This window comes from Rutilus rutilus (assembly GCF_951802725.1).
Source record: "Rutilus rutilus genome assembly, chromosome: 16".
Taxonomy (NCBI): Eukaryota; Metazoa; Chordata; class Actinopteri; order Cypriniformes; family Leuciscidae; genus Rutilus; species Rutilus rutilus.
The window spans coordinates 26,117,914-26,129,573 of NC_140224.1; the positions used below are offsets into that span (position 1 = coordinate 26,117,914).

Below are 11,660 nucleotides of genomic sequence, written 5' to 3' on the forward strand. Positions count from 1 at the left end.
TGAGTTTTCATAACGTTTACGTAAGAGCATGAACGTGATGACGCAGGTTTGGAGCTGCAGGCATGAGAGTGAGACGTCTTTTGAGCTTCTGCTCGTCTAGGAACATCAGCAACATTGTGCAGCTTATTGAACCTGGTGTTGCCTTGGCAGTCCGAAATCCTTTCCCGTTTTTCTGCAGGGAATTTACGGACAGCGGCACCAACATGGATCTGAGTAACATGAGAAAGAGCTATAAGAGCGATCAGGAGGTGGGAGGCATATTTTGGGCTTTGACGGGTTATGTCATGTCTTGTGTATGTCCATGACCTCGGACCCTATTCTAAAGAACTATTGCACTGAGATTTTTTTTTTTATACTAAAAGGCTATAAGAAGAACAGTAATATTCTGTATTATTTGTATAAAACCTTATTAATGTGATTCTAAAATATTGAGCATTTTATTAATGATCTGCAACTGACTTGGGTGCTTTGCAGAAGTGTTTAAAAAATGATAAATAATTAATGCATTGACCTTGTGCATTATCAGTTGACATTGAAAGGTGGACTTCCATCAATCTTTTACTAATTAAGATCGTATGGAGAGAATTATGAGAGAGTAAATAAGTAAATAATGAATTAAAAAAATATATAAGTATATAATTATGTACTATTTCTTAATTTCATCCAGTGTTTTGAGGAGGATCAGCTTGCTTCTTTAGATCCAATTAAGCAATTTGGCAGCTGGTTTGATCAAGCCACTAAATGCCCTGAGGTGGGGGAAGCCAATGCAATGTGTCTTGCAACAGCCACCAAGTAAGAATATCATTGCAGTTCATCAGTATATGCAAGTCTACAGTATAGCTTGTATTTAATAATGCAATAATTCACTAATTCAGTTCCGCCCAAATGCATGTCTCTTGTCTCTTCTAAAGGGACGGTCGCCCCTCTGCACGCATGGTCCTTCTGAAAGGCTACAGCGAGGAGGGATTTCGCTTCTTTTCCAACTATGAGAGTCGGAAAGGTTCAGAGCTGGTGAGTCTTTAAAACAATATTTTATTTAGTAAATGTCCATATGGATTTACCTTTGCATCTTTGTGTCTTTTAAAATTACCTCTTTATTTCAATCATATAGAACAGCAATCCCCATGCCTGTCTTGTCTTTTACTGGGAACCATTAAACAGGCAGGTGAGTGTTTTTTCGTAGAACTCAGAATCTTCTCCAGCAAAATCAGATCATTAGAATATTATCTTTTGTTTTAATATTTGTCCTAAAAACAAAACAAAAAACACACTCATTGTAAATGTAGTCTTGGATTTTAGGACCCCATTGTATTTTTTGTAATGTGAAGTTTTGTGCACAAACAGGTCCGCATTGAAGGCACTGTAGAGAGAATCCCGTATGAGAGTTCACATGAATACTTCCACTCAAGGCCCAAGAGCAGTCAGATCGGAGCTGTTGTTAGCAGGCAGAGCACCGTAATACCAAGCCGACAAGTGAGTATCACTTTCAACTATCCTATAGTATAGACCTATGTAGCCCTGCCCCTTTTCAGTGATGCACTCATTGTGTTCTGTCTTCCGATTTATATTTCCACAGTATGAAGGTAATATCTTACAGATTTATGAATGAGCCGCTCATTTGAAAATGTTCTTAAAGGTATAGCGAAGGATTTTTTACTTCCGGGTGGATCACCTATACTATTGGTCCTCCTAATTGTCAATCATTCTGGTGAATCAATCAAACTTATTCAAAAAGTGGAGAGGGCGGGTCTTATCTAAAATTCGGAAAGATCCTCCACTATACCTTTAATCTACTGACATTTGTCATTCACTTTAAACATTACAATGCCCATAATGACACTTCACACTTCACTGGCTAATTACTCTTAGACAGTGATGCTATAGAAATATACAGAGCTACCGCAAAAACAGAAGTTCAAATATTCTAAAGAAGACGCCGCACTTGTTTCTCTGGTGCATTGTGAACTAAAACTATTAAACACATTCATGTTAATTGAAATACAGCTGAAATAAAATGAAACATAAATATTAGATGAAAAAATAACTAAATTAAATTGAGAAATATTCTATTGGCAACCAACTGAAAAAAGTTGAAGCAATACAATTACTAACTGGAAATAAATGAAAAACTAAAACCATAACCCAACTTAAATTAAATTAAACCTAAATGGTAATATTTATTTAAAATAAATAAAAATGTTAATTAAAATTAATTCTTAAAATATAAAAAATAAAAGCTAATTCAACATATTTATAAAAACTATCTAAATAACACGGACACAATCTATTTCAGCATTCAGTTAAACGTTAATGTTTTATTGACCAGTTTTTTTGTGTGCCCCTTAAAGTACCTGAGAGAAAAGAATGCAGAGCTTGAAGAAAAGTATAAGGACACGGATGTACCGATGCCAGATTACTGGTGTGTAATCTTCGTTTATTCATTTCAAAATTCAAATTCCTGTTTTTATTGTTTATTTTATGATTATCATCATCATCATCATTATGGATATATTTTTTTTCTGCAGGGGTGGATACATTGTGAAACCCTCCCTGATTGAGTTCTGGCAGGGTCAGACCAATAGATTACATGACCGAATAGTATTTGTGCGGCCAAAAGATGGAGAGACTGAGCTGGGGGATATGCAGCATCAAGCAGAGGGGGGCTGGATATACCAACGCTTGTCCCCTTGATTCTGCACATGCTGTGAAATTAACATCACCGTCTGTGACATCAATACATCATCATTACATGAAAGCAACTGTCATTTAAAATGCCACCAGGGCATTAACTGACTTGTGAAGACTTACTATTCCATATTTGCCTACGTTCGTATTGTCTTAACCAAAACCTGAAAGGAGATTTTCACTGTAAACATGATTTTGTGAATATAAATCATGTGTTGCATTAGAAATGGTGCTTTGTTGCAGCGTTTGTCATTAAGCCTTCAAAACTGACGGTCCCACTTAATAATAAGTGTATTTACTATGTGCTAACATTTCAATTGAAATGAAACCTGTCCCTAACGTTACCCATATCCTCCACATTGTACCTAACAAATTTGTATGTAAGCACATTGTACCTAACAAATTTGTATGTAAGCACATTGTACCTAACAAATTTGTATGTAAGCACATTGTACCTAACAAATTTGTATGTAAGCACATTGTACCTAACAAATTTGTATGTAAGCACATTGTAGTTAAAGACACCTAATGTAAAGTGTGACCAAACTGACCTCAACATATTCTTAATCTATAACTTGCAAGTGCAAAGTCTGATGTAATGTTTATTAATAATTGAAAGGCACAGCTGTACTTGCAGCCTTAACTGTAGTTTTAGAGAACATCAACTTTGGACTTCGGTCACAACAACAAAAACATCCCAACATGTTCCTCTGTTTGTGCAGCATTCATGATATACAACAAATATTCTGCTAGACAAATGTGTCAATTTAAATGTTGCCCTAAAATAATTGTCCATTTGGATGTAGTTCTGTAATGACTGGTGACCTTTTCTGTAAATGTAAATTAAAAAAAGAAAAACAAGAAAGTAATAAACCTGTTTAATTTTTGCAGCAATGTTCATTGAGGTTGTTTTTTTTTTGCCAGAAGATGGCAGTGGAATCAAAACAACTTGTGCTTTTTTTTCCCTACACTTTTTAACACATCTCAGCAATGTCAATAAAAATCTTTATTTAGCATATTTTACTAATAACCTTTCAAAGATTGCAGTAAACAATAGACAAGTACAGATTAAACATGGCAAATTAAAGCTGTAGTGGTAGTTGGAGAACTTATCTCTCACGTGCTGTGACTCTGGCTGTCCATGCATCATTTGAAACCCTTTTTATGGTAAACTGATAAAATCAGAGATAAAGTCCTAAGCACAACTGATGTTCAACCACAAAAAATAACATAAAAACACGTCATCAAGTGCTAATCAAAGGGCACAGCAGTCCATTAAAATGCAAGCTAAACAACAGTCTGTTTTCCACGTTTGTTGCTAATTTTACATGTAGATTTTTATGACCAATTTAAAAATGAAAGGATTGTATTAATTATAAACAAAAGTCAGTAGAGTTGCGATTTCTGTGCCTTAATTGTCAGGTATTTTAATTGTCCAACAGTGAACATATCGTATTTTATGAGCAGTGCAATATATTTTTTATGATTATGAATACTAGGAAATATAAACTATTTAATATTCATCTCGAGGGCTGCTTTAAATTAAAGCACGGGCTGTAAAAAAATATTAATTTTCTGTTCCAGTATCTTCGCTGCGTCAGTAACTCCGGGAATTTACAAATAAAAATGAGTAAAAATTAATGTATGTATGCAGGTATAAACAGTCCCCAAATGGTATGCTTTGTCTGGGTGTTATTTTTCCACATGGCTCTTGTCTGTCCTAGCGGTTTCAGGGAAAAGGCTTGCGTTTTCCGTCAGACTTGCGCGAATCTTCTTCTTCTCCTTGAACCGCCCAGAATTGGAGACTTTGACGTGACGGCCTTTGGTCCCAGATTTATCCACAATTTTTTCCAGTCTGGCATCCAAATTGTTGTCTGCGACATCATTGCCCAGGTCTTTATTTGCATTGTTGGTGCTTAAGTCGGGCGGTATTTCGTATAGGACCTTCGCCTCTGACTTCTTTTTTCTGAGGAAGGTGAGTTTCCACCATGCAGGGTCGGCCATGACAGGTGCGAAAGGGAGATGGTAAAAGCGGTAGACCTATAACATGAATGCAGATTTGTTAGAGGTAAAGGATATTATGATGATATATATATATTATTGGCCACTGTCACCTTTATATTTCTCACTGGGTTCTAAGGCAATATTCTCTGCTAGTTTCTTTGGAACTATTTACTGTACTATGTTAAAGAATATATAAAAAAATAATAATAAAATGAAGGTTTATACATCTGACATTAACAGTGGGTAGAAAAAAAATAAACATTTAAAATGTGTATTTTTGTTTTTACAAAGTAAGCATTCTTGCTATTTTTTTTTCTCTCACACATTATGAAGTTTTTGTAGTAGAAATATTGCTACATTTTAGAGGGTTCCTTGGGAGGGAATGAACATATAAGGTAGCTAGAGGTAAGAGATGTTGAAGAATGTGATGGAATATGAACTGTGAGTCTGCAAGCGGCTTAATTCTCCAGTGCATAGCACAACACTCTCATTTATCACCCAAACTCACAGTTTTTGCCCTAGGATGTGTTTTTATGGATACAAAAACCGCATCAGAACTTTAGCATAAAGGCTTATTTGCATACTTAAGCACATTGTAAGCAGCAACATTTTCTTTGTGAGGTCAAATGTGTGTCTTCTCATCCAGTGATTAGATTAGAATAACACGAGGACACCTGACTCCGCTGCTCAGCTGTTTAATTAATGAAGAGCACCACTGGATCCCCTGTCACTCCCATGAGATCTGAGATGCACCAAAATAACATTGCGAGAACCAAGACACATGAACATCAACTTGACGGACAACTTCGTGTTTCATCCCACTCCGATAGAGTATAATTTGTTATGTAATATTGGACAGTGCATAGATAGTGTACACATCACACAAAGCATGTACAATGATTTACCCATGTCATAGCAACCAAATACAGGAGACTCGCATACCTGCGTACTGGTAACAGTAATGCGAATGGCTGGTATGGGTGTGACATCTGGTCCCTTAGCAACATTGTCATAGTCATCATTAAATAATGTATTAAAGAATGTGCTATGGTTTGTCCAGCGGATGCAGCAGGTTTTATAGCAATGGCGTGAGATAAGATTTCAAGTATCAGTAGGCTAGTAAACACACCCTTCACTTGGCAGTTGCCACCTCATATACTTCAAAGTTTCTGGTAATATTACTCATCGAGGGTTCATGCAAGAAAACAAGACAGCGTCTCCACGTGAATACTTTTTGAATTCCATTAAAATGTGACAAAGCTCCTTTCTCACATCAGGGTGGAGTTCGTTAAACATCAGATGTATAAATAGACATATACGTGTATGTATGTATATATATATATATATATATATATATATATATATATTTATATTTATCGGCCAATATATCGAATATCGGTATCAGCCAAAATGTTCATATCAGTGCATCCCTAGTAGATTATATATATATATATATATATATATATATATATATATATATGTATATATAATCTATTCGGGATGCACCGATATGAACATTTGGGCTGATACCGATAACCGATAATTCTTTATATTTGAAAGCCGATATCCGATATATTGGAAGATAAATCTAAATCCAAATTATTATAGAATTTTTGAGAGCCTGATTACAAAAACAAAAGTCTCACCATTAAAATCCATGTCCCAAGCACACAATTATTATGATGTTCTCATTATAATTTTATGTAGCCTATATGACAGACTTGCAGTGCACATGTCGCTCTTAATTGTATTTTCTTTTTTTGAAGTGATTCCAATCACATTTCAAGCAATTCAAAACAATCATGGTGAACATGGCATCTGAAGTGTCTCAGCTAAAGTAAATAATCCATTATTTTTTACAAGTACACATTCTTACTATTTTTTCCACACAGTATAAATAAGGCTTTATACAGTAAAAGAATATTGCTGCATTCTAGAAAAGGGGTTTCTTGTGAGGGGATCATAATATTTGGGGGTTACCGGCATGAAAAATAATGAAAACCCCTGCCATAAAGGGTCAGAGACAACGCCAACAGCCCTAATTGAACACAAAACAGAAAACATTTTCATGTTTTCATGTCTGCCAATGACAAAATAAGGGGGCATTTGAGGGAATAGGAACATTTTATGAGGTAACAGAGTCTCTCCACTGGATTTGTCACTGATCTTCTACAATTACATAATGACAGGATTCAGTCACTTTTAGAAGTTGCTATACTATACTCTTTCACCTTAATTGCACTTAGTTTGTTGTGGCCAAGTAGATTGTAGATGTATGTAGAGGAGATCTTGTTGCACTTTGAAACTGACTGTAAGGTTTAATCCTGGAGAGTCAGGTGCTTTCCTCAGCTGGTGTGAAGGTTCATTTAATGGTTTTATTGTTCATGCTTATTGATCATGTCGAATTATGAGTCAGAGCCTGCATATTCAAAATGTCCCATGGATGTGCATGTCAGAATTTTACTCAAAGACTGATTAAAAAAAAAAAATCAGACCTGATAGAAATCTTTAAAAAATGCACTATAAAAAATGACCACAAAAAAAAAAATGAGTACATACATTTTAAATAACAATAGTTGTATTTAATAGTTTGCAGCTAATTCTTAAAAGTCACCTGACCGTCAGCTACTCAGGAGGTATATCCTTAGAGCTAGATAATAAGTTACTTTGTTTTCTTCGTTGTGTGACTGAGCAGCACTAAAGAACCTCAGAGATCACAGAGAGGGCACAATGTGCCTGTCTAAATCTAGGAAATCACTAACCAAGTTCAAAGCCTTCCTGGTGATACAAATGTTTGAAGAGAGGAGAGGTTAACCCAAGGACAGCCAGGCCCTGCCGTATTCAGAGCAGTCATGGGTGTCGAGTTTGCCTGCAAGTCTAGGTCTGGACATCAAATCGCTGCTGTTCGTGTCCCAAATGTTACATCTTTCTCATCTGGGCCCTACAACATGCCTTCCCATATAGCATACAGCCTCTCAAGGGACGCCTTCACTGAATCGTTTGTTCTTAACAGGCTCTTTTAGAAGAATCCATGATCAAAACACATGTTCAAATTATACTAATGTGTTTAAAACTACTCTGTTTGATCATTCGTTTTATGCATGTCATTTTAAATATCACTGTTTAACCGCACTGAAAAAAAAATGGCAAATTAAGAATGCAAACTCTAATAATCTTGTCTATGCAAAAAGAATGAAGAAATACAAGAACAACTGCAGTTCACCAACAATATCAAACCACAAAAAGAGCTTCTGATCAGTCTCACCTGAAAAGTCGTGAAAAGTGCTCTTGGTTTAGATGAACAGGTGTCCAGAAGAAGTTAAACCATTGTGGCTTTGACAAGCTGCCCTCGGTGTTCACTCACTAACTTCACTTTGCTGCTCAGGTTCAGCGTGCTGAGAGCTAATACCTTCTCACCTTTTTACTTCCTCTTCTCTTAATTAATCTCCCTCCTTCTAAATGCCTGCTTTGAATGAAGCATCTCATGCTACAGGTGTTCTCTTTCACCTTCCTCTCTCTTGGTCCCTCCCTTCCTCCCTCTCTCTTTATCAGTCTTGTTTTATCTCCCTCTCCTGTTAAGACAGCAGCGTGTAAAGCCTCACACAAACGCAGTTTCAGTCCAAGTTGAACATTAGGTCCAACCCAATGCAACATGAGTAAATGTTACAGCCATGTGACCGAAAGAGGGAGGGCTATCTGGGTGAACGACCTCATGGGAGCGCGAAGTTGGTTTAACATTTGCATGGTCAACCAAAAAGATAGTCACCTTCCCAAATCAAGACCGACTGCCAGATAAACCATTTCAATACAGTAAATAGATGCAAGCTAATTCAGGCCAGTTTTATTCTACATTAAAATAAACAATAATATCGTTCCTATAACTGTTACAGAGGCCATAGTCCGCTCTCATGTTATATCATGATAGATAGATAGATAGATAGATAGATAGATAGATAGATAGATAGATAGATAGACAGACAGATAGATAGATAGATAGATAGATAGATAGATAGATAGATAGATAGATAGATAGATAGATATGTTCGAGCTGGTTTATTTGTATTCCATATGCTTTTCAAACTGCCAATGCAAAGGTCAGTGGTTTTTATTCATACATATTTTGTATTCTTGAATGTGGTTTTTACATTAAAAAGTTTTTTTTTTATTTTATTTTTTTTATGGGGTTTTTATAACAACAGAAGGATGCTTGCCACCTGAGCTTATTCACAATTTCACCTCTGATGTTTAATTTCTCAACGCCACCAGACAGCTGATGCTTGCATTTGCATAATGTGGGGGAAATCACAGACGGATACTGGATCCCCAGCTGAGATAGGAGCAGGTTTGAATGTCATTCAAAAAATATGAAAATAATGCATTGCCTATGGTTCCCCTTAACTGTTACAGCCATTGTGCTTCACAAGACCATTAAAGAGCTTAACCGGTTTAGGATTAAAATTCTGATTTCTGTTCTTGGCAAGGAGCAGAAATAGTCTTTGGAGTGATTAAAACAGCTCTGCTTGGAGTACAATATAAGTCTCTTTTGAAAGGCCTCTTCTGGGAACGTTAGTTAAGTAGCCTGATAGTGTTGCAGATGTTCGTTGTCCAAGATATAGGCCTACATTCTCAGAAAAAAAGGTACAAAATCTGTCACTGCAGGGAGGTACCTTTTCAAAAGGTTTTGTACCTAAAGGGTACATAGTGGTACCTTAAAGGTACATTAGTACCTAAAGTGTAAATATTAGTACCTAAAAGAAACAAACTGTCACGCTCCAGTGACATCTTTTGTACCTTTTTTTCTGAGAGTGTTCAAACCTTTAAAAGCAACAGTAAAACAATCCTATCTTTGATTTTAACATTGCATAATAGTGTCACAGGCCTTTATTTCAAACTTTAAACTATTACAGCTTTTCATTCTTTGCTGATTTTAATCTGCTCTGTCAGAAAACAGACGGGTGGAGCCTCTTGTTAGAAACACCTGAGACACCAGTCATATTTACAGCCAAAGTCCCTTTGCCGAACACATTAGATAAGGTGAGCTGTGAACCGGCAAACAGAAAAATCTATATAACCACCTTGTTCAAATAAAACTGAGGAAAGAGCTGGATATTTACCATAAATCTTTGCACACAAAAAGTGTATGTTGAAATAGCCTACATTATGAATTCTGCAAGCAGAATTGTACAGTGCTGTACAATGAAAATCAGCACGTCTTATGCATATGCTGCAAGAAAAGCTGAAATTACTATTCCATGCAGTAATTATACATCGCCAGGTCTGTTTATGAGTATAAAAGTATGTTTATAAGTATTTTTTGTGTGTGTTTTGGTTTCAGTTAGTTTGTGTGTGTGCGTGTGTGTGTGTGTGTGTTTCTTCTTTTTTTTCTCAGTTGGGTTTGGTGTATTGAAACACAGGTGTCAATATAAAGGAAGTCGCGCCATCTAGTGGTCTTTTTTTTACAGAACAAATAGCCTACGTATAGGCTGCATACAGTAGCCTACATGAACAGGTAACACTTGTTCGAATTGTATATCTATTCTTATTCGTAAGGACAAACGCATGGATTTACGCAAATAAATAGTCTAGAAGAAAAGCACAGTATTTAAGGTATCATATCATCATTGCAGCACGCAAGCTGAGAAACAGAATATGCTCTAAATTGTTCAAAAACAAAGATGACCAGCACTCTGTAGGCTAATATAATAATGCATTTATTTTAATAACAGCAAGAGGGTGAGGTAGAAATGTAGAAAAGTGTTGAAACACTAAGAAATCGTCAGCGTTTTTTTTACACCTCTGGTTAAGTGCAGGCATCTTGGTACTTAGACCTCAACAGTCATAATCAATAAGACCACTTTTGCTAAAGCGCTAGCAGTACATACATAAGGTGGTGTAAAAAAAAGATCCACAAGTAAAATACCGTAATAGACAGGCTACACCAGGCACGTGCACACATAGACATCAAAGGGGGCTTGAGCACCTGCCCTTTTTATTCCTGGAGAGAAAGTGCCCTTTTTTCTGGGGTGCTTTTTTTTCTTTTTTTTTTTAATAATATAATATTTCTGTTTGCGCACAGCTTCCCTGTCAAACAAATATATTTATTGAAGAATACACATAGGCTACTGTCTTACAAAAACACATACAACAGCCTATGAACACAGACCAATAACTGAGGCGTCTGGGTACATCTCTCATCTTCTTGAGCCACTGCCACTGTTATTCAGAAAATGTAGCTCTAGTCGTGGAAATTCACAGGAAAAAAAGAAGAAAAGAAAACTGCTGTCCTGGTCCATTATACACATAGACTGTAAAAAAAATACAGCCAAAATGATTTGTGGCAGACTGCAGGTTGTCGACAGTATTTGTAACGGTTTTCAGGGAAACATTTCTAAAAAGAAAGTTTAGATTAGAAACAAATCTCTGAATAGCATTTACACGGACTTTAAACTCTAAATATAATTTTTTTTAAAGCATTAAAAATATGGCAGGCTACTTTTATTAGTCTTATTTTTGTTTCTGGATAAATCATTTAGCGTCGAAGTTGGCAATATATTCAAGATATAAATGATCAAATGTTTTTTATAAGAAAAAAACAAATTTGAGAACAATTCTGCTGTCTGTCGTTTGTCAAAGGATACGTCATTTCAGGTTTACTTTCTGAAAAGTGAAATAATTTTTTTATATATATATAATCATTAGTTCATATCAAAATTATCATAAAAAAAAAAGACAGTTTATCCCAAACTATTTTAATAATATGAAATGTTTTATTGAAGGATATTTTCTGAAATGGAAATCATTATTTTACAAACATTTTAGAAATGAGTTTGGATTTGAAGCTTTGTGAATGTGATATATAATAACATTTAAATTATTAACCATTGAAACAGTGAATTTTGGAACATACATAACTGTAAAAGAAAAAGTATGGTAACTTTGCTAAGAGCTGTAGTGACTATTATTTTGGCGTT

General features: G+C 35.6%; 1 protein-coding gene across 1 annotated transcript; it reads left to right on the forward strand.

Annotated features, from left to right (window-relative positions):
- Positions 1-28: 28 nt before the first annotated feature.
- On the forward strand, positions 29-3,575 carry pnpo (pyridoxamine 5'-phosphate oxidase). Its single transcript, XM_084433466.1, has 7 exons — positions 29-248; positions 668-792; positions 912-1,011; positions 1,112-1,165; positions 1,345-1,473; positions 2,349-2,419; positions 2,526-3,575. Exons 1-7 carry the CDS (start codon positions 63-65, stop codon positions 2,689-2,691), a joined length of 831 nt encoding a protein of 276 aa, XP_084289592.1. The 5' UTR covers positions 29-62; the 3' UTR covers positions 2,692-3,575.
- The last annotated feature ends 8,085 nt before the right edge of the window (positions 3,576-11,660 follow it).

Bases quoted from the DNA above. Each gene is read 5' to 3' on its own strand.
- pnpo (XM_084433466.1), top strand. From the start codon at position 63: ATGAGAGTGAGACGTCTTTTGAGCTTCTGCTCGTCTAGGAACATCAGC. The intron at 1,012-1,111 runs GTGAGTCTTTAA...TCAATCATATAG, and splicing joins GTCGGAAAGGTTCAGAGCTG to AACAGCAATCCCCATGCCTG. The intron at 2,420-2,525 runs GTGTGTAATCTT...TTTTTTCTGCAG, and splicing joins GTACCGATGCCAGATTACTG to GGGTGGATACATTGTGAAAC.